Raw genomic sequence first — 23544 nt, 5'->3', positions numbered from 1 at the left:
AACTTTGAACGCATCAGTTCGAACAAGACAATAACAAACAACAATGGAGAATGAGGGCCTCGTAAATTTACGTTTTGGTATGTGGCTGTTGGCCATGGTAGAGACACTTCTGCCAATACTCAAAAAATATAAAACATGGGGTCCCACAGGAATCCATAATGAGACCACTTCTATTTGTTCTGTATATCAATGACTTTAACTCTAACTCTTCCTAAGGCACAGCAACAGTTTTGTCATTTTTCTATGAATGTTCCAATGTTACAGTGATAATTAATCCTTTTTTGCATCACTAATACAGAGTCATTTTGGCACGTAGGTCCTTGTACCACTAGAAATAGTAATTGGTACTACCTGATATTGCCAGTGGAAAAGAGGGAATACCGAGTAGCAGTGCTGCGTCATCGAGTTCCTGGCAGAAGAAAAGAGGCCTTTGAGAAATAAACTGTTATGTTTTATGCTAAACCCCTTTCTGTGATCCACGTTGTGTGCAACGCTGAACACTGAAAGATGACTGAGAGTTTGATGAAACAAAACGTAACAACATGAGGTGGAGGATGACGGCTGAAGTCAACGAGATGCCGAGGAAACAAACGTGAGCCAGGAAAAGTCTCAGAGAAGAGTCTTGAAGTCATTCAGAAGTCTCAGTGGGGTCCCCCTTGGATATGCTGTTCCATTAGATGTGGGAAAGCAATTCATTTTTCATAGAAATACTGTAGTGATTGAAGCAGTTTTTTAAGAATCCCCACGCAGGCAAAACCTGCTGCCAAGGCCTCGTCTATTGCAAAGCGCTCAGATAAACATTGCGACTTATACCCAAAGGAAAATGTGGGCTCCTTTCCAATCAAGCATTAGTTTTTTTGGGCTACCAAGTCAGCATTGGGACACAATCAGGCCAGGAATTTAAACAGTTGTATGCTTGAAGTCACAACCGTTTGTAACATTCTCCACATGGGGAAATGTTTCTGTTATTGTAATTACAGTCATCCCTGCCGCAGCTTCTAAAGACGATGTATATTATTTACTTCACTGTTGACAGCTAAATTCACGCCGTAGCCGGTTAAGTCAAACAAATGTTGTGAAGTCAGACACATGGTAACAACTTCCAAACTTTCTGAGAGAGAGAGAGAGAGAGAGAGAGAGAAAGAGAGAGAGAGTGTACATAGATCCAGGTTTGGGGAAATTAATATTTTAATTACTAGTATGAGACTGCTTCTGATGAAATTGCTCTGGCAATGACTTCACAGTGATGTCGGAGGTTTACTAGAGAAAATGTGTGGACAGCTGTAGCAAAGGTGGTCCCTCTGCATGTTTACTTTACAGATTTAAAAAATACTGGTGCCTGTAGGTGTTTTAAGGTTCAGGGGCAAGATTAATGTAGCACATTTTTTCCGTCAGTGTTGCCATTTCCTCAGTAAGGAAAATTGCTATTGGCTGTCCAAAAAGTCGCTAAATGGTGTCATTGCCTAGATTGCATAATTGACCATTTTCATCTAATTGTAATGGACACTGTAGTAGAGAGGAATACTTAGACTTGTCGCTAGTTGCTTTTGACAACAACAACAAAACAGTCGCCAAGACGCTTTGAAAAGTCCCCAGATTTAGTGTGAACGTCTCTAGTGGCTTCAAGAAAGCTGTAGTAGCTAAGAATAAATCTGACAAAAATGTTTGAAGCTTTTTTTTGTTTTTAAAGATGACAAATGGTTTGAAATAATCAAATTGTATATGATAATTGCAATATTGATTGGTGTGATTAGCTCATCACATAGTAAATAAATAGCAGGCTGATCATAATAGTCAAACATTTTTTGTTAGTTTTTATTATAAAGAATGGAATGGATCTTTATTGTCATTGTAAATTCACAAGTACAGAGCAACAAAATAGACTGCAGGCATAACCCATCCAAGAAAAATGAAAAACAATGACCAACAGAGGGAGACAGGGCGGAAAGGCCTGTCGGTACTCGTTTTAGCACCCCGAGATCTTAGATAAGAAAAGAAGATGGTAGGAAGGGGGAGCAAACGTCAGATTGTGAAATCTTTTAAATAAAATCAAATAAAGACTTCATTTTTATACATACACTATCATTCCATATTGGTGTGTTTGGGGTGTTATGTTATGGTCCAAAAAAATCTGAGCTTCAGCTACAAAGAATATTTACACACACAAAAAAGTATTTTTATGACTGAAAACATATTAACATGAGAATGAATCCAATGCGTTTTGGTCCTTTCAATATTCAACTGTCCACCTTGACTCATTTCCATCACTGGCGGTTCCTCAACCTTCGCGGGGCTGCCGCCTGAGGAGCAACTTGAGGTGCAGGACTTGTCGAAGTGAGCAGAGCACACCCAGAGGTGAGGCAGACACCCGGGGGCCCTCTGAGACCCGCATGGCCCCTGATTCCAGGCAGGCCTGTGTGTCCCCGCTCACCCGGCTTTCCTGGTTGTCCATTAAAGACCCGCCCAGCTCGTCCACGCTGACCTGTGATTGACCCAAAAATAGAATTTAAATATTTCCGTTGATGTATTATTTTGGTAGATATCTTTAAACAAAAACATCACATTTAAAGTAAGTAAGCAACATTGTGAGATTTTTACCCATGATCCCCTGCTCTCCAGTGTAGCCAGGTAGGCCATGTCCCTTGGCTCCTTTATCACCTTGCTCTCCTCTGTCACCTTCACACACACACACACACACACACACACACACATTTCCATTTCTCAAAATACAGCAGACTGACTGAGCAGAAGAATGACATTACCCGGAAATGCGCTGTTGAATAAAGTGCATGTGTGAGCCTGAGATCACTGTTAAATGAAACACCTTGTAAATATCCTTCAGTTTCATTGGCCTGGCTGGAAGGGGAGGGGGGGGGGTCCCATTATGGCTTCTGACTGTAGCTAAAGCCTTAAGCGCATATATTACTGGAGTATATGTTGCGACTTTAATGATTCTATCCTACGCCATGGGTATAATCTGTCTGCGTTGTTTTTCCACACCTGGCCCTCCTTGCTGGCCCGAATCTCCGGCTTCACCATAAAATCCTGGCAGGCCAACTTCTCCAGGATTGCCGTTTCTTCCTGGATCACCCTGACAACATCATAAAAGGAAAAAATATAACATTCATCTTTAATATGTCGGTTCTGTCAACCTTTAAATTATTTGGTTCTTCCACTTGTTCTGAACGGTTCTGCTCACATAAAAGCTGAACTTGGCTGCTTTGCATGTCTCTATTGTACTGAGCAATATAGTGTATTGTCCAGGGATGTCCAAACTATGGTTCGGGGGCCATTAGTGGCCCATCATCAAATTTTAAGCAGCCCGCAGCATTTACTAAAAATGACATTTTCTCCTAATAAGTTAGTTTTATAGATTGTAGAGCATTTCTAAATATGGAAAGATGCATATTAACAATTAAACAAGTAACAACTAGTGTTAATTTCATCAACAAAAAATCAACAAAAATAATTTTCACTGGACTAAAACTTGACTAGACTAGACTAAAACGCTCATTAATAAATAATAACTGGGAATAAATCAATATGCATTTTCGTCAACTAATGAAGAAAAGACGAAAATGTACTTCACTTAATAAAAACTGGACTGAAATCTATGGACATTTTAGTTCATGAACAAAAACGAGACAATATGATATATGATTTTGTAAAATCTTGTCTCTGCTAATCTGTCACTGTGACACTTTCTTTTGACACACAGTGACACACCCCCTTTCAAATCTGCAGCTAGTTAGTGCAACACATGGGACAGACAGGTGGTGGCTTCACAGTTAAAGGTTTGTTTGTTTGTTTGTTTTTTTATTTATAATGTAACAATAATCCAATGGGCCACGGCTGTAACGTTCCAACGTTCCATGATAATCTGACCGCTAACTAATGCTGGCTATTACTAGCTCATGGAGCCATAGTAGCCACTTGTTGATATACTGTAATTGTGTGTCAAGTTGTTTTTCATCAAAAAGATGAGAGAACATTTTATGTGAAATAGTTTTAGATCCGAAATGTTCAACATAATCTGCTGACAAAAAATACAAGGGTGAATGTGAAAATGATTGTCCTAACTAAAACTAGACTAAAACGTTGACAGTTTTTGTTGACTAAAACTAGATGAATAAAATTATGTTTTCTTGGACTAAACTAAGAAAATGCTCGACTAAAAATGGACTAAATAAGAACAGGTTAAGGTAGACTAACTATAATATAAACTATAATATAAACTAAATAAAGCGTAATTGAAACTGGACTAAAACTGAGACCAAATTTAAAAATGGTGGATAAAATTAACAATAGTAACAACATATTTTCTTTATAACACCGTAGTGAATAAAGATAATTTTTACGCGCAAAAAAATGATTTCATAGTTTGTTTTTTGTTTTTTAAATGACTAAGATATCAACAATAGTAAAATATAGAGGACAAATAAAGTCCTACTGAAAATAGTCTTTACAAAAAATCATACTACAAAATAAATCTGGACATAATGTTATTATGTAAATATTTGTTCCAAGGAAAAAATACACACACTGAAATAATCTCTTGTTGCTTAAATTTTTTTTTATAATCTATTGGAAGCAGGCTGTTGCATATGTTTGTTGGAGAATTTCGATATTCACTCATTAAATGTAATATTTTAAATAACTTATTTTTTACAACTGGCCCTTATACACCGTCTAAGTATTAAGAATCATCGTGATAGAAGATGTGGTGGCACATGCATCACCTCTGTGCATAACAATATGGAAAGGATTTGACGGCAGTTGAAATTCTCCAAAAAACATTCAACGCATACCAGGAGAGCACTGTGCGACTCTATTTGTCCTCATGTCGATGTGGAAATTCGGAATGTTTTCGTTGTTCGTTTTTCTGCCAACCACTGCAGCTGACTTACTCCAGACATTTACAATGTGCGGGACAGAAAATGAACATTGTATGGAGAATAGCTCTGCTAGTGTGTTTAGGCTAAAGAAACGGAAACTGTTACAACTTACAGGAGGTCCAGTTGGGCCTTGCTGTCCAGATGGACCGGGGGCCCCCATGGGAACGTCCCCATAGAGAGGACACACGGCGGCACACGTCCTCTTGATTGAGTTGGCAAAGGTGGACATCTGCTCCAGCACCACTTTCTTACAAACCTCGATCACATGTTGAGCCGGCAGCGTCGGACCCTGCGTAACGAATCATTAGCACATCCATCACTGGAAGTCGCCCAACTGTGGAACATGGAGGATGAATATTCCAGCAGAGAGCACGCTGAAGCGATGGCAGCATTTCAGAGGAAATCCCAGCGAGAAATGAAGCCAATGAGATTTCCCGAGACTCATTATGGATTTATGGACACACTGATTGATGAGACCTCATGCCTGGATAAGTCTTGACTAATGAGAAAAGTTTGACAAATTGTTCTTGACCACAATAGTTTTAACATTCTAGCTTCCCAAAAAAGTGATGACGTGGGTTAGCCGACCACTGTGAGCAGTTCTTGCCGATTACATCAAGTACAATACTGTAACCCTATCGTGCTATATTTATGTATATAACTTTTCATTCATAAGAATGCAAAATCTGCCCCTTTCCCCCCATGGCGGGGCACAGAGAAAGCATGTGAGGAAAAACACCCATGGGGACTCATCCACACTGCACAAGATGACAGCTCACAGCCACAGGGAGCGCTGCCATCCCACAGACTAAAAGCTGCAGAGCCTCCCACCAAGTCCCCCCGGTCCCCCATGAGAAGGTCAACCACCCCTCTCCGTGCTGAGGCCCCCCATGAAGAAACACTGGTGCTAAAAGCTTAAAGATAACAAAATAAATAAAAAGCTAAAGCAAAGCTAAAAGTCAATACTAAAGCTAAACAACAATAAGATACTGTAAAAAGAAACAGGCCTAGATTAAAGAGAATAAAACAAATCATTTAAAGGGGAAGTCAACCTTAAACATTTCCTGACATTGCTATGTTATATGTGACCTCGGTAGTCTAAACATTACATTCTGGTGAATATTCCATTTGGCCACCTTCAGATATTGATAAAAACTGCTGGATTTTGCTGCTTGACTCATATGCCACTAACGCAATATTAACCAGAATACCGTATTTAGACTAGTGGGGCTGCATAGAACATATTGGTGTCAATAATTTTGGGTGGGATTGACTTCCCTTTTAAAAGCCCAATTAAAAAGGTGTTTTAAGCCTCCTCTTAAAAATATCAACAGTCTCTGATGACCTGACGTCCACCAGCAGGCTAGAAATCGTTAAAAGGCCGGTGCCAGAGGACCTCAGGATCCGCGAGGGCTGATTTGACACATAAATAAGACAATTAAGACATTTAAACATTAAGAAAAAAAACACTTGAAAAGTTCATCCTGAAACACACAAGGAGCCAATACAAGATAAAATAAAAAACTTACTGGGGGACCTGGGGGCCCCTGAAAGCCATCTGGTCCTCCTTCACCTCGCACTCCTTTGATTCCCACTGGACCCGAGCGTCCAGTCGCGCCCGCTGGGCCGCGCTTGCCTCGTCCTCCCTGAGGACCCGGCTGCCCTCCGTCTCCAACCTAGAGTGGATTGACATTAACAGCAGGGATGAGATCTAAAACGGGAATCCAGTTCAAAACTTCACCGCAAGTGACAGGTAACTAGACAAGTCAACCCACCCTTCCTTTTGGTCCTTTGCCACCTTTTTGTGCCTGTAAAAGACAAAACAAACAAAAAATGTGAGGACGGACATAAGAGTAGGAAGAAGAAAATAAAACGGAATATTTACCAGTTCGCCTTTGACTCCTTGAATTCCCGGGATTCCTGTGTCACCCTGTACAAGGAAATGGGAGGAACACACTGTAGTTTGTGCTGTGAATACATTATTGTAATTTTAATTTCATGCATGCAGTGGTTTTGCGGTATTGTCAAATTGTGCTACATCATACTAATATAATGTCATTCTCAAGTCGCTAAGGAAGATAACTAAAACGTTAATAATACGAAGATCGTATTAGAGGTGCAGGTGTACCTAATCATTTGGCTAGTTGGTCCTTATCCTACCTCCTCCCTCTTTTCACATGGAACATCTACTTTGTTTATTTCAACAATCACAATTCAGCCATCTTATTTCCTGCGGTATATTGATGACAATACCTTGCTTCCTTGTTTTCCGGCCACTCCCACATGTCCCTAGGAAGACAGGCCTTCGTTAACTGACATTCTGTATACTAAAGAAACAAGCATTTAGAGTTAAAAGTTAGAGTTTTAAACTTACATTAGGTCCTGGTGGTCCAATAAATCCTGGTCTTCCTGGTTTCCCTGCAGAGCCTTTGTAACCTCTTAGACCCTCGAGAATGAAACATTTATTTAAACGACCTAAGGGACTGCTTCATTCTGTGTCCATTAATTCCCGTGAAAGTGGTAAATAGAACAAGATGACTTTCTTCCTTAAGTGCAACTTACAGTTCGACCTTGGGGGCCCATTTCTCCCGCGACTCCCAGGCTTCCTTTTTCCCCCTGTAAAGGACATACAATAAATGAACCAACCAAACTTTCCGCAGTATTTTAACAATTCTCAACAACATCAGCTATACCTTTGTGCCAATTTGTCCAAGTTTTCCACTGTGACCTTGTGGTCCTTGATAAGCCTGGAAAAATAATCGCAATGATATCAATCTCAAGGCATCCTGTAGTAATGTAATATATTTACAAACGGCAACTTCTTTATTGATTACATCACATTATTTCATCCTTTTGTTTTTTTATATTACACCTGATTTTTTGATTTTGAATTATTAATATTTGGCACCAGTGAGGATGATGTACCGTTCTTTCTTCAAAAATATACAGGCATTATAACTTCGTTTGTCATTCCCTTCCATTAAGAAATAGTATACATCATATCTTTTCTTTGGTCCTTCCTCGGGTCTCTTGACGGCGGTGTTCGGTTTAGGCGAACGGTATGGGATTTTTTTAATAGGTTTTTGGTGAACTAACGAATACACACACACTCACATGCACGCACACACGCACGCACATACAAAATAAAATAAATAAATAAATACAATTAAAAAAAAGAGCAATGATGATGACATTACCGAATGAACAATACTGAGCTCTTTAAAGAAAAAAGAAAAAAGAAAAAAAAAGAAATAGTATACATTACCTCTATTCCAGTATCTCCATCTCTACCCGGTATTCCAGGATCTCCAAAAATGCCCTGAAGAAATGTTACTTTGATTTATTATTAAAAAGTAGTTGACTTTTTGTAGAAATAAATTATGTTTGTGTGGGTGTTGTCACCTTTTGTCCAATGGTGCCATCTTTACCACGAGGTCCCGTGAATCCCTTAAATTAGACAGTAAGTGTACTATATCTGTATTCAGGCTTCAAGATTATATTTGTTTATTTATTTGAAGAAATAAAGATTAAAAGAATTGACAATTTTTGTGTGGTATACGTACAGGCTTCCCCTTCTGTCCAGCAAACCCCCTCTCTCCTGGATCTCCTACAATGCCCTGTCAAAGATTTCATACCATAATAATAATAATAATACATCAGATTTATATAGCGCTTTTCTAGACACTCAAAGACGCTTTACATTGGAATGGATACATGATTCGCGCACTCACACATTCACACTGTGGTGGCGCTAAGCTACTAAAGTACAGCTGCCCTGACCACCACCAAACATTCGCACCTTCCATACACTGGAGGCAATGTGTGTAAAGCGCCTTGCCCAAGGACACAACAACACATGGCTTGGGGAGAGCAGGGATCGAACAGACAAACTTCTGGTTACCGTCTCTACACCCTGAGCCACGGCCGCCACTACCAAAGACAATGAAGCAACATTTCATGAATTACTGTTGTTGGTGGTTTGGGTTGTATTCTACTCAGCAGATGCATAGGTCATTATATTGTTGGTAAAGTGTCCATTTACTGGTTGTTGCTACACCCACTTACTATACTGGTATCGTACGTGAGTTTAGCAATTTGAAGTAAGACATTTGGCACCAATTCAAATGAAGTCATGTGCCACACTTAAAAATATTTTTGTATTTTTGATTTAATTCTACTGGATATATACTGATATACAGTATATATATCAAATGATGGCTAAGACTTGGAACATTGCTTTACAAGTAGGCTAGTAAATTAGCCTAGCAACATGTAGGATAGCCTAAGACATTTGATGCCATAGAAAGAGAGGTAATGTGGCACATTTTTGTACGATACGTTTAAAAAAAAAAAGACACGCAACAAAAGACTAAGAAATACATTTATATGGGAATTATAGCATTGCTAAAACAACAATAGCCTATCAATAATTGATTTGTGCTCATTGTCAGATAGCAACGTTTACTTATATTCTTATAGGAAAACCCAATGGTATTTCATGTGAATAAAATCATTTATTTAGTTAAATATATTAAAGTGGGTGAGTTTACAAGTACGATTTTGAAGTGCTAATGGGCCTTTTTGTTGCATTTGAACCATGTCACGATACCCATCCTAACACTAAGCTAAACTACTTTGCCTTTTATGGATGAAGAACCCACCTGCTCTCCTCGCGGCCCAGGATTCCCTTCTGGACCGGTGCTCCCTTTCCCACCCTACAAAAATATCAAAACAATCATAACAAAATATCAATGTATCTTTAAAAATGTTTTAACAAATAAACAGAAAATGTTTATACCTTTACTCCTTGAAACCCAGCAATCCCTTCATATCCTCTTTCGCCTTTTGAACCCTTTCAGGACAAACATAAATAAATAAATACATGTGATACACTATCGTAGGGGTTATCAAACTTAGGGTCGGGACGAGAAATGTCACATTTTGGGGGAGGTTGGTAATTATTTGCTCATTAAATATTGGTGATTTTGAATTCATATTTGTAGTTCCAATGTGATCTTTATCATTATTTTATGCAAATTAGATGGCAGGTAAACTCACAATATCTCCCTGTCTCCCAGTATTTCCGATGTCTCCAGAAAGTCCACGAACACCCTTTAATGGCAGTCAAAGTGTCATCATAAGAATTAGAAGTCAATGAAAACTGCAGTCAGCCATTCTTTAACTCCTTGAATTCACCTTGAAACCCGCTGCCCCGTTTAATCCCTTCAGCCCCTTCACACCTCGTTCTCCCTGTAAAGATGACATATTGGGTTTCATTGTGACATTGTATTAGTATTGTCTTAGTGGAAAAGACGGTGTGAAATATAATTGCTTTACCACAGAGCCCCAGAGACCTCTCATTCCTGTCTCGCCTTTGCTTCCGATCTCGCCCTGAGGAAGATGAATGTGAACTATCATTAGCCACCCTGAAGAATCAAACGGAAGCGTAACTTGATAGGAGTGTGAAGACAGAACTTACCTTAGGGCCTGGCTCGCCCACGTTGCCATAGTCTCCTGTGTTTCCCCTGATGCCCTGCAAAACAAGTTGGCAGTGAATAATAATTAAATCCATTATATGCAACTATAAGTGCAAAGAAGGAAGACTTCAGACTGCACAACTTTGTGAAACTCGATGAATTTCATTTTCTCATTAAAATAAAAACAGTGCATGACATTTTCTTCCCAAAATACATCATTTAAAAATCTGTATAAAAAAAAAAAAAACTATATGCACTGAAAGTACCATTTGTGCCATAATGTTATTGTTAATAAATGTAACGAGATACCTGTGATTCAGAAATGGTAAAAACTAAAAAATAATATTTGTGTACATGCAGTTCTGTGCAGAAGTGTCAAACTATTACAAGCTTTCTTTGCTTAAATTACTTTTCACATCTTGGCATGAAAGAATACATAAATAGCAGATATAAAATGTAACTACCTGACAAAAATAAGGGCGAACATTTGCGACATTAGTGAATGTTGATTTGAACATTGGCAAGCAGTTTAATGTTTTTTCTTGTCACAAGGAAATTTTGACAAAATTTCCTTGAGACAAGAAAAAACGTGAATACATTAGCAAACACTGCAACCTTGAATGTACCCTGACGAGAAATCAACATTCGCTAGTGTCGTAAACGTTCGCCCCTCAGTGAGGATACGGGCAAGGGAGATCTTGGGAGAATACATGTCACTTCACTCTTTCATTGTTTCATCTAGGGTGAGTAAACCTTTGCCTACAACTACGTTTTAGTCACTTATATTAGTCACGTTAGTGGAAAATGGACACTAGAATATTCCACTGCACTACACACACACCAATCATAAATGCAACTAAGTGGAGCGCCCTTGTTTAGACAGATGTTAACCACCTCAAATGCAGAAGGAAATGTATTGCTCTGGATCAACAAACAAAACCAGTACTTCATGTTGTCCGTTTATTTGAACATCTCATCATTTTATCAACGGTTAACCTCATAAATGGCCGACCGTACGGTAAAAGGCAGCTTAACCGCATATCTACGCTGGCAAAGCTCAGGCTAGCTAAAAAAAAGAAATAAATAAAAAACTGTTAGGGAAAAGGGAAAAGGGAAAATAAGACCACCCATAATAGTTCGTAAAATTTGTGCCAGGAAAGCGCCTCCTCAAGATGCAAGCAGGGAAAGAGATAAACATGTTGGGCTTCTGTGATTCAAGGCATTACAAAAGACAGATGTTTACTCTTAAATTACCTCCAGTTGAAAACTCAGGACGAGAGAATGTGGCATGAATGGCTCTGGAATATTGTTCTGCAGGCCTGCATACTGTAAGTTTGACCAAACAGTGCAGGGGATTTCCTTAAATATGTATCAATAACTCATACATGCAATTTCTCACCTAATGCATCATTTATCATCATCTAAATACAACTCAACTTGTTTGTTCTTTTCCTTTTATCCAAACATAATCTTTAATTTTCGCGTAATCATTGATCTCTCTCCAAATGTTAACTTTTCTAATAAAAAAAAAGTTTATGAGGTCTGCTCCAATTTTACAGCGGCTACTCAGCATCAACAAGTCGGGAATTTAAATGTGTGCCGTTCCCCATGAGCAAAAGTAAGCACAATGTGCCAAACTTCACACTCCACTAAAGCAGACATGGTGTCATTAAGGACTTTAGGGGGTCTTGGCCAATTGCTTTCTGTGTCTGGGCTTGGTGTATTCTCATGAGAATTTAGCAGGGAATTGCGCCGGACTCTAAGAACCAATGAGTGGCCCTTTTGTCAGAGTTGCCTTGAATAATCTAACATGATGACACACTTAAGAAGAACAATATGGGTGCTGCAGAAGTCCACAAACATGGTCAACATACTGTGAAAACACTGTGCCACGCTATATTTCCATCAGGCAATCTACTTATTATTGATATCAACCCCAAACATTTTAAACTATAGCAGGATATAACTCAACAGATGGATTGGCGGTATTGGACAGAGGTGCGCATTTTACAAAATTGTGCTGGTCATTCATCATTCGTCAGCACCCTCAGCACCTTTCCGTCGTCAGTCTGTAATTTTTTTCAAGCCGTTCCAAACTGTAATCATCAGTCCGTCATTCTATTTTAAACACATTATCTGTCATCACTTTGTCACCACTATTTTATGACGGACAGAGGTGGGCATTCCATCAATCGTCAACAAAACGGGCATCCGTCAGGTCCGTCAGTACTTTAACCTGGTTAGTGACGATTACATTGATGGACGAAAACCCACATCCGTCAGTGCTTAGTCTGTCTTTTTTTTTTTTTTTTTTTAAGGTTCTTCATTGTCAGCAAAACCGGCATCTGTCTGTGACAAAGTTATGGACAGTCTGTCAGTGCTGACGGAATGCCCACCTCGGGTATAAGACTATCATGGTGAAAAGAGATTGGAGCGAAAAGACGAAGCTCTCAACGAAGCTTTGGATCGTGATCAAGGTGGTGTCTGGGTTCACCCTTCCAGAGGAGCATTGCAATCCGGGTACGATTCTCAGTATAGAGCTCACATCAAGAGGAGCCAATTGAGCGTATTTTGGACACTTCAGACACCTCCCTGGTGAATGTTCTGTTCTTTCCAAACAGAAGGAGATACTGAGGTAGGACCCAGGGACAAAGCAGGCTTGTGAATGTTAGGGGATTCTGAAGAAATATGGTGTTATCAAATTGTAGAATTGAAACGGTGGAAGCCAAAGTGATTTATTTTTTAATTTTTTTGGTCTCCAGTTCCTGCCAACACCCTCGTTTAAGACATGCTGGCTGGTGGAACTAAAGGAAATACCTGTAGCTGAAGACAGCAAAGTCAGGCAAGTCATACTTATGCTACTGTGACTCAGACTTGAATAAGTGGAGGTAAATGAAAGGATGGATGGCAGAATTTTTTTTGCGGCGTGGTTCTTGCGCATTAATGAAGGCAACTGAGTTCTGAATTTTTCATACAATTTCCTCCTAAATTCTTGAGTTCAGTAGTTTCCTCCAAAAGCCAAACCCTCAGAAATCCTGTGATCACCTGACAGTTTGTTGCTGTAGACCTTAGAAATAAGAAGAAATACATTATCACATCTGTTCACGTCTGGTTTTATCTTTACTTCCACCTAAATGTATTACAGGACAGGCATGAGTGTTTTATCTTTGAGAGGAACTCCAACATTTACTACCCCATAATGCTCCTGGTTCCTGGTCTGTTTCCGTCCGACTGTACTATTTTCCACAGTTTCAGTGTCATCTTTTTTTTTTTAATTGTAACCTACAGCCACCTGCAGTCAGTTGAACTCTTTATTTGGCAGGTCTGCATTCATTTACCCAATTTCCTTGTCTTCCTCGATCGCCGTCTCTTCCGGGAAGACCTCTGTGGCCCTGCACAAGAAATAATAAAAGGTCACCATGCTTCAACTCAATGGAGTCATGTTTCATGTGTAAATTCACCTGTGTTCCCGGACGTCCCTGGATGCCTGGCTGTCCATGCATGCATTTGCAAGATGCTCTTCCGGCTGTTAGACCGATTTCTGCATAGCCTCCACACTGCGGCAGCGAGAGATTGTTCCAAATGAGACTGATGAACAAGCAGAACAGCAAGAGCTGCAGAGTGAATGTGGACTCACCACATTGGAGAGCTCGCAGCAGCCTTCGTTATAGGCCTTCTCTGGGTCACATGAAACATCCATCTGCTGGAGGTCCACCTGGCATGAGAATAGAATACAAGGACTTTCATTGTAAAGCCAGAGATCCAGTTCAAATATTTGAAAAAGAAACTTACTGAGAAAGAAGGGTCTCTCACGGCCCGCTTGACAATGGAGGTGTACCCCTGGCGGATGACTGGCATTGGTTCATCAATGGTCTCCACGCTGACCTCCTCGCAATCTATCAGCAGCTTCACCTGGCTGCCTTTCACGCTCAGCGCCAACTTGTGCCACTCGCCGTCAAACAGCTTCCCCACACCATGGAAGGTTCTCAGCATCTGGCTACCACTGGGGCTGATGTAGAAGAAGTCTAGCGAGAGGGTACCGCCCTGGAAACGCAAGCCCACTTGCTCCTGACCGTCCAGGGCGCTGACCTGCCACAGGTTCCACGATTTCTTAACCGTGTCCTTTGTCAACTTAAAGGTTGCGATGACGGAGTAGTCGGAGGGAAGACCATCTGGATACACGTCTCTGTGGTGGGTGAGTCAACATAGTAAAATCTAACAGCGCTTCCTGCTCAACCTTGCTAGCTGTTATTATCCAACTTTGTTAAATCACGTCTGTGTGAGGCTTTGTCTTTTTAAGAGCTAACACTCATCACTCTTTGTTCCTTCTCATGCGTCCTGTAAATTGAAACCAAAGTCATAAAAGCAAAGCTTCTTAAGGCCCACACAGTTAACTGCTTGTGGTTACAACCTTGTTTGCAGTCATCTCTTAGCAAGTTTATATTCTGTCATAGAAAACATCCTATCTGTAGGTCGTATAGCTTAACCAAAATGATAGGAAGCGATTCCTTCTGGCCGAGTATGAGTCTGCTTCCAAACATACATTTAGCATGTTTTTCAGAACACAGCAGTGGTGAACAAAGAATCTTGGAATACTGGAGGACATAAAAAATGGCACTGTTTGTTGTATCCTGCCCCCCAAAAATGGGATAGGAAGGCTACGTTGAAGGACCCTTTGAATTGGGACAACCTTCACAAGATATTGTGACGTCATTAGCTTTCAAAGGACGCTGCTGTAGTGCTAGTGTTGTGTCTTATATTGTCCCTTTACTGCGGCACCTGGTTGGACATCCCTGGAACACCTAACAAAGAACCTGTCCAAGAGGTGTCCATAGCAGAAGTCTCTTCAAAGTGCATACTCCGGTTGGTAAGCTACCTACCGCCATAGAGCTAATCATTCGACTCTAATTTAACAATTTGCACCTGTCAGTAAGTATGCTCTCAAGCTGTCAAGTATACTCATACTCTGCTGCCACCTGCTGGCGGCCGTTTTTGTAATTCTCTTCAGTTCAGAGGCTGCATCAAAGCCTTTTGTATGCTCTAGCATAAAAAAAACATAAAAGAAACATAAATTTTACCCTTAATGATAGAATAACGCACCCAAGCGACATAGCATGCTACATTAGCACACTTCATTCGGCATTTACATGTTACAGGTTGGCTGCCATTCATGATTTTACCGTCATAATCAAAGGTACCTCATGGTCTTCTGCAGATGGATGGCGGGGTTAACGCGGTAAGCTACCACCTCCGGGTCAGAGCCTTCCACTCTCTTCACTCCTCTCGACTCGTACACATGAAACTCTTCCAGGAGATCGAAACCTCACAACACACACACACACACACTTTATCAAACAAGCCCCAAGTGAAGAATTTCCTCCATAAAGGAGGTCACATAGGTGATGTCATGTATTTATCAGATACAGAACCAGTTCAGTGGATTAGTGGTAGAGTGTCTGCCCTGAGACTGGGAGGTTGTGGGTTCAGTCCGCAGCTGGGTCATGCCAAAGACTATAAAAATGGGACTCATTTGCCTCCCTGCTAGACAATCAGCAATGAGGGTATGGAATTGGGGGGTTGGATCACCAAATGATTCCAGAGTGCGACACTGCTGCTTACCGCTCCCGCAGGGGATGGATCAAATGCAGAGAATGAATTTCACCCCACTTAGGTGGGTGTGACAATCAGTGGTACTTTAATTAAACTTTAGAAACACATTTGAAAATTCACAGCTTATACCACATTCTACACCTTTCCTTTTGTAAGCACACTCCTAATTAGGTTTTAGTCATACTGTCAGTGTTAGGTAAATTGGCTTAGAAATTACATCTACATACATACATATACTGGTCAATAAAAAGACAAATACTGACATCTTTTGGACATTATTTGGTATGGCAGTGCTCCATTTAGAAGACTGAACTAATGTCTAATAGTGTTAGTGTTTTTATGTATGCAATGGCAAACATTTAGTAGTCAAAGGGGGGGGAAAAAAGAAAAACTTACTTGGTAATGTTTGGCCTTGTGTGCATCCTAAGATGACAACTAGTGATGCAAACACCAGCATGGCTTTGTAGGCTGCCATATTCAGATTTGGAAAAGTCACTCGACTATAAGTGCCTGAAGATAAGAATTGAAGAATTAAAAAAAATTAATAGATTAGATAGAAAATTTAGTTTGTACAGAAACTGTCAACTACAGACAGATACACATTCAGCAGGCCCAATTTTATCATACAAAGGCTGACCAGAAAAAGAATGTCTTAATAATAATAATAATAATAATAATAATGAGGTCCGCTTAGAATGGTGCTGTATAATAATAATAATAATAATGAGAGATTTTAGATTGGCGCTGCCAGAGAATGTTTACTGTCCAAGAGGAGTAAAAAAATTAATAAATAAATACTCAATCTCCCAGTATGACACAATGCAGTACAACACCACTTCAAACTCCCACTACTGTAATAACATATCTTGTTACACACCAATATGACAGTGACAATTAAAATTGAACTTAAAAAAAAATATTTGTAAGGGTACACAATTTAATACAGCTCTTGCATTGGCTCTCATTAGATTGTGTAGGTGTGTATTTGCCTGTATTACATGTATATTCCTGTACTGTAATACTTAAATACGGAATACCCGTTACCATCATAAAAAATAATTGAAAGATCAATAAGATAAGCTAATAACTCACATATTCCTCCAAGTGAAGATTTCTGGGGCTCGTGCGGATGGTTCTATTCCAGGTCAGGCTGTGTGGTGATGTCCCGCTCTAAAGAGCCATCGTGGGCCACACTTTGAGCTCAACAGGAGGACCATTCAAAGTGGCAGCTCGGGGGCTCAGACCAGCGCGACCCCTGTGCTCCGCTCCACCTTTGGTACCGACGGGATCGCCGTCTCTCATAGGCCAGTTAGACATGCAGTCACGAGAAGCAGACAAGACGCACGCACTCTCATGCAGCTTGATACCATTGTGGAATCTTTAGAATTCATCTGAAATGAAAGGTCAGTTAAACAATTTCTTGACTTAAATCTTGTGTTTATACTTTTTAAAAACTCGCATTGTATTTTTTTTAAATTATTATTAGTCTTTTCCCCCCTTAGAATCGGAATATATCGCTGCTTTAGAAGAGAGTTCACTGGGGCCAGTGTGTCAGCATCCGCACAGGTTAGCTGGGAGAAAGATGTAGTATGTCACAGCTAAACACAAGGTGCTCTGCAAACATTCCACCTGGAGGAGACCACATCTTCAGCCTTCATAGCCACCCAGCAAACAAAAAATTATGAATATAAAATGCAAATGTTTAGGCCACTATCCACATTCCATTATCCTAACCCAACAAAGGGTTTGAGGCAAACAATAAAATTACTACATCATTTTGTGTGTGTAATTTTCCCCCCCAATGCAAAGGGCTGTCTTGCATAAAAAATCACCATTCAAGGACAGCACAAAACTGCTGAACAACAAAGCAACATTATGTGCAATAACTCATGTTTTGTGCTTTTTTTCCCCATAAAAATCAATTCGACTATTATTGAGGTACTGTACTGTACTGTATGATGTTTGTCCTGCATTTCATTCCAAATACACAAATATCAGGCCTGCTCATGTTGTAGCATGGGGCAGTAGAAAAAACATTGTAAATGTAACTAAGACATGTCTGCCATCTAGTGGTCATTGGTGATATTACTATATATATATAATTTTTTTCACTAAAATAACCTTTTTTTCAATCAACAGGCCACCCGGGTTGGGATTTATATACTCATTCACTGACAGCCCTTCTAGTTCCTGTATATATTTGCCATCTTCAGCTGTCAATGGCCGTGAGTGTTACTAAATTAAGAAATCAATGAAGAAAAACACGTCATTATTTATTAAATACTTTAGAAATATTAAATACAGTAATCCTAATTAAATACTTGCAACAAGCATCAACATACATACCGCCTGAGTATAAAAAGACTTCAGAGACGAATGACAACTCTCAATGGGCAAGTCTAAGTCAGTTTGTGGTAGCTTTGTGCAAGCAGGTTTATTACAAAGTAATAATGATACAGTAACAACTGAAATAAAGCGACATGCCTACACAGAGAATGTTAGCGTGAAGGGGCTCACATGTTGCTGCGAAGTCGTCCGCAAACAGACGACTTTTGTGAATGCAAGGTCTCTGCTACTTGTAATAGTGTTAAAGGTTTCCGCAGTGCTTACCGTAGTTATATTGCATTGCCCTTGAAAGTACATTGTTAGCACTTTAATAAATAATTATTTGCGGTCACACACACACACACACGGTGGCGTAATGCTACTCCAAAGTCCAGAGCACATACATGACAAAAGTACATTCAGTAACTTCTCTCGAGCGCTATTTCCAAGAGACCATCAAACCTTGACAGGCTCAAACAAAATACGATAAAAAAAACATTTGACATTTTCACCAAAAATAAAATACATTAAAAACAAATACACAAGGCCATCAACATTCCATTCACGCGTACGTTTCAATCATATTGCCTCTCAAAAGGAATATTTTACAACTCAGCAACAATTTAAATAACACTCAGCACATTTGCAGTCTTAATTTAGATAATTCCAGTGTTTGTGGCGTGTTGTTGTTCTCGAGACTATCGCTTGGATCCCTTGGCCAGTTTGCTCGTGGGAGTGCTTCTTCTCTGCGGTGTGGGGATCTTGGAGGGCTTCCCTCCGTGTTGGCGGGACACCGAACGCGGCGTCGTCCGCGCGCCGTCCCCGACCGTCTCCGACGCGTCCGAGCACACCGACTGGATATCTGAGATGTCGAAGTCAGAGGCGTCGCTGCCTCGACGACTGCTGCCTCGGCTTCCCGCTTTGCTCCCGGGTCGGCTAGAGCATTTCCTCGATTCTGAAAGGGTTCGGTAAAGTTTTTTTGTTGTTTTTTTTCAATCACAGGCCCAGGTGTATTGGGCAAAATTATCTTTTCTTTTGATTTCATTTTGAGTGTAATATTCCAACCAGGGTTTCCTCTAATGCTTTATAGGCCTGGAGGGTCGCAAGGCTTCTTTTTTTTTTCTCCTTCTCCTCCTTTTCCTGGAACCAATTTTGTTCCCAGTACGTCCCTGACGACCAGGCTTAGCAAGTTTTCTGGAGGAAACCCTCTAACTAATAGGTCTACTCACCGCCTAGCATCTGCCCCCGAGCTTTGAGCACGGCAGCGTTGATTAGCGTTCCCTCCTCGCATGACTGAAATCCTTTTCCCGACAAGTAGCCTGGAAGACGCAACTTGCTGCCTTGAACTGGCGTTGTCTGAAAAAGACAAGAAATATTTACAGTCAGTTATTATTCTGTCGACGATCTGGATTCATAGAATTAGTTTGAACCTTCATTGAAACAATAAGTATTAAAGCAGAAACCATGTTGTTAGTGTGTTGTTTGCTTAAAGAATAGTTCAGGGATGGGCAACTGTTGGCCCGCGGGCCTAATGCGGCCCCGAATACACTCTGAGTGGCCATTAATTAATACAAATATATATATATATATATATATATATATATATATATATATATATATATATATATATATATATATATATATATATTAGGGGTGTGCCAAAAAATCGATTCTCATTTAGTACCATTTTAAATGCACCAAAATTGATTTTATTTAAATTATTTTATGCTGTCTTCCCTTTGTTGGTGTGCCTTTATTGGGAGCGCTGTTCATGTTGTACCAGATTTGGCCACTTAGGGGCAGTGCGGTTCCACACGGTCTGATACACTGTTAAGTTGTAGCCACATTAGAGAGTAGAAGGAAAAAGTCACGATCAAGTTATTCCAATAAAAGTTTTTTTTTTTCAGCGTGGAGCCGTTCTTTAGAGTGATAAAAGTGCCGCGAGTAGAGCACTAATTAGCATTAGCGAGTCAGACTGGAGTAGATCATTACGATTCCTTGAACATCTATAAATTGAAGCAAAAATCATTGTCAATCAAATCATTTTGAATCAAAAATCGCTCTTAACCGAAAATCGATTCTGAATCGAATCGAGAGACATTCAAAGATTCCCACCCTAATATATATATATATATATATATAATATTTTTTTTAAACAAAAGCATAAAAATTCTTGGGGGACTGGGGGGGAATCCCGTATAAAATGGAAAATATACAAAATAATAAAAACAAAAGAAAAACAAAAAAACTAATCTGGAAACATGTGAATCTGCGGGTACCGAACCGCGAGAATGTATTTTGTCCATATTTAAAATGGCATTTTCATAATACTTCTGTGTGGTCCTACGTGGCCCCTCAGTAGCACTGATGAAAAATGGTCGACCCTCCAGCATTTAAAGTGGCCCATCCCTGGAATAGTTCATAGAAAGTCACTGATGCACAAGTCAACCTCGTAAGGATCAAAGTGCTGTGCTGGAAGCAACAAAATGGTGAGTGGTTATAGGACCAATCAACACCCAACTGGAATCTGTAGTTTCGTAACTAATGTTATTGTAACGAATGTTCAGATGATGGAAATATATTTAGTAGCCGATTCCAGTTGGGTCAAATCAGGAAGCTCTGCACATTGACAATACCTCTGAAGAAGAACCTGGGCTCTCAAAGGAGTCGGAAGATTTAATGGCAGTGGAGGGTTTGCTGTTTGTAAGCCACGGCTTATCATAATTGCGGCTTATGTGTTGGCACGTCTGGGGAACAATGGCAAATCAACAACACAAACAAATACGGAATGACAAATCAAATATGACAAGACAAATGAGACGGGAGAGAAGATTAAACGAAACAACGAGGGAATAAACTGCAGATGATGATGATAATGCGGAACAAATATGATTGAAATGAACAAAGATGGATGATGTTGTCGAACTAGCAAGTCCGCGCCCCGCCCACACACCTTGGGAGTGCTGTTCACTGCCGGGCAGGACGGGATGGCGCAGCTTTGGCTGGACATGGACCTGTTGGGCGAAGCGGCCCTCGACGAGGGCCGAGAGCGTCGGCCTCGGTAGCGAAAGCTGGCCATCACCTGCGTGGTGCCCTCGGGGACTATGAACTTCTCTCGCAGCTCCATGTTGGTCCTGCCTTTAGCTGAAAGAGAGAGAGGATGCGCCAACAAATGAGCAACTTTGAAAGGCTTTATGTTCAAAGGGAAGCGATGATGATGATGATGATGATGATGATGATGATGATGAAGGTCTCACGTGGCAAACGTTTGATGACGACAAAGAACGTGACTGATGGAAACCAACAACATCAAATAGCATGCGCATGTCGCACATTTCTACTGCACTGCGACGAACTCAAGAAGCTTCTGCATTTAACGAAACACATTCATATGCACAGGACACTTCATTAGGTACACTAGCACTAATTTTCCGTCCATCAATTTTAAAAGAAATGCTCATGGGATTAAAAACCCCGTAGGGCTCTGAGTTCGGCAGATTAGTGGAACCCAGATATTAAAGCAAACATGCTGCATGTAAAGTAAAGTTAGCCTAAAGTCTAAATGCGTTTAAGCCCACATTAAAAACAAAAAATGCTTTTCTCATATCTTTGATTACCATGATTGTCATTTCTATAATAATTTTTCCCTAAATCATATTGTTGTGCCGTCTGTACTTAAAGTACTTTTTATGACTATGTCACTTTTAAATGTGTTAAATTATTTAGCTTTTTAAATGTCTTTTACCTTTTGTATGAAATGCACTATATAATTAAATAAAGATCCCTTGCTTATTATACACATGTTGGCCTCCTCTAACTAAATAAGGTTCAGTAATCAAAACATTAAAAATGTCTCTAACTCTACAATGTGTCTCCTTTTAGTTATCATAATACTATATTTATTCTTTTAGTTTCATTTTTAAACATTGTGTGTATTATGTTTGAGCTTTTCTTATTTTGCACAGCTAAATTAGGCTAAATTGGGCTTTATATAGGGGCATCGCAATAAATTTGAAAACTTTCAAATTGTTCAATTCAAAAAGTGAAACTCAATATATTTACATTCACAACACAGACTACATACTGTACGTGAAATAGTTTATGATTATATTAAAGTACAGTTAACAAAAAACCCAAATTCACCATTATAAGAAAATGTAATATTACATAAGAAACAATTGAAACGGATTTTTAAGTGGCAATTAGGTCATATTTGGCCTTCTGAAAATATTTTTCCATCGGTACATGAGAGTTTCATTTTTTGGAATGAAAAAAACTCAAATAAATCAACTATGACTCTTGTACACCTTCTAATTTATTGAGATGCACCCGTAAATACAGTAAATGACCGTTATGAAACAGACATTTTGATGCACTTTGTGGTGGTGTACCTAATATTGTGGCCAGTGAGTGTATGCACGAACGTGTCCAAAATATTCTCTCTATTAAAAAAAACAACAACACTTTCGCCATTATAAACTTGAGTGTGATTGCATGCAGTGCCACCCAACTTATCAAACAAAGTCAGTAAACAGTGTGTCATTTTTTTCAAGGCTTTTTTTTTTTCCTCACACGTTTTCGATTTCCTGTTTGTTTGATCCAAGTAAAAGCTGCAAAAGAAGCTCGGCCGAGACCGCTCGCTTGCATGCCCGTGAAGAGAAAAGACGCCCCAGAAGGCGATATGACCACACCGAACAACCACATGCATCAACACCAAGGTGCGCACAGTACACCCGCACACACTCATGGGCCCGACACAAGTAGCACACACTGAGATGTGCGGACAGACATACCACTGGCGGGTTCATGGAGCAGGGAGAGAAAGTTTGAGATTTGCCAACCTATAGGAGACTGAGTAATCGACGAGTTTGATTCAGAGCGCAACATTTTGCTCCCGTGGTGATGAACTAGAAGAAATGATGAAGGGTGTTGAGCAGCAGGACAGAAACAAGAAAAGAACATAAGGCTAGGTTTGCATATACATTGGATATAAAAAAGTATACACACCCCTCTTTAAACCTGTCCAAATGCCAGAATTAGTCTAAACACGGATTTCTTTGTGGAATATGAATTAAGCAGCAAATTCCACCCTGTTTTTTCCTACCTCAGGGGGCAGCCATTTTGTCACTTGCTGTCCACTGAAAATGACATCACAGTTGCTCAGGGCTCAGGTAACGACCAATCACGGCTCACCTCGTTACCTGAGGTTGATCATGTGATGCTCGCAAGGTGAGCCG

At 40.0% G+C, this 23544-nt stretch overlaps 2 protein-coding genes and 1 long non-coding RNA gene across 19 annotated transcripts in view; 1 reads left to right on the top strand and 2 right to left on the bottom strand.

Moving 5' to 3' along the window:
* Window positions 1–1891: 1891 nt before the first annotated feature.
* On the bottom strand, window positions 1892–15827 carry LOC147164004 (uncharacterized). Its single transcript, XM_086093170.1, has 25 exons — window positions 15571–15827; window positions 14165–14558; window positions 14010–14087; window positions 13834–13929; window positions 13711–13764; window positions 10375–10428; window positions 10233–10286; window positions 10092–10145; window positions 9954–10007; window positions 9694–9747; window positions 9557–9610; window positions 8459–8512; window positions 8298–8342; window positions 8161–8214; window positions 7589–7642; window positions 7458–7511; window positions 7270–7341; window positions 7149–7184; window positions 6781–6825; window positions 6671–6703; window positions 6425–6571; window positions 5008–5184; window positions 3001–3091; window positions 2599–2676; window positions 1892–2482 (listed from the first exon to the last, which is right to left on the bottom strand). Exons 1-25 carry the CDS (start codon window positions 15573–15575, stop codon window positions 2265–2267), a joined length of 2109 nt encoding a protein of 702 aa, XP_085949296.1. The 5' UTR covers window positions 15576–15827; the 3' UTR covers window positions 1892–2264.
* Window positions 14639–17764, top strand: LOC147164003 (uncharacterized). 3 transcript variants are annotated; one of them, XR_015096905.1, is made up of 4 exons: window positions 14639–15235; window positions 15529–15608; window positions 17127–17385; window positions 17485–17764. It is a non-coding gene; the product is annotated as an uncharacterized LOC147164003 (long non-coding RNA). The 3 variants fall into 3 exon arrangements; XR_015096906.1 differs by having other exon boundaries at window positions 14639–15239; XR_015096904.1 differs by lacking the exon at window positions 14639–15235 and having other exon boundaries at window positions 15397–15608.
* A 622-nt stretch (window positions 17765–18386) lies between these two features.
* dst (dystonin) overlaps window positions 18387–23544 on the bottom strand; it is a 114111-nt gene continuing 108953 nt past the window's right edge. For 8 of the 15 annotated variants that reach the window (XM_086092723.1, XM_086092729.1, XM_086092725.1 and 5 more), the window contains 5 exons: window positions 23101–23214; window positions 21261–21451; window positions 20944–21054; window positions 19537–19663; window positions 18387–19262 (listed from right to left, as the gene is read on the bottom strand). In XM_086092723.1, coding sequence (XP_085948849.1) covers window positions 19006–19262; window positions 19537–19663; window positions 20944–21054; window positions 21261–21451; window positions 23101–23214 — 800 coding nt within the window. In that variant the 3' untranslated portion in view covers window positions 18387–19005. The remainder of the gene's footprint in view (window positions 19263–19536; window positions 19664–20943; window positions 21055–21260; window positions 21452–23100; window positions 23215–23544) is intronic. The other 7 variants (XM_086092727.1, XM_086092731.1, XM_086092732.1 and 4 more) reach the window with 4 other exon arrangements.

This window comes from Leptonotus elevatus, chromosome 13 (assembly GCF_054856555.1).
Source record: "Leptonotus elevatus isolate MCC_2025b chromosome 13, RoL_Lele_1.0, whole genome shotgun sequence".
NCBI lineage: Eukaryota > Metazoa > Chordata > Actinopteri > Syngnathiformes > Syngnathidae > Leptonotus > Leptonotus elevatus.
Note: the sequence above shows the minus strand (reverse complement) of the source record. Positions and strands in the feature narration are given on the sequence as shown.

Coding starts and splice junctions, on each gene's coding strand:
- LOC147164004 (XM_086093170.1), bottom strand. Junction 7,512..7,588: donor TTGGACAAATTGGCACAAAG/GTATAGCTGATG, acceptor TGTCCTTTACAG/GGGGAAAAAGGAAGCCTGGG. Junction 7,342..7,457: donor TGGGCCCCCAAGGTCGAACT/GTAAGTTGCACT, acceptor TTCATTCTCGAG/GGTCTAAGAGGTTACAAAGG.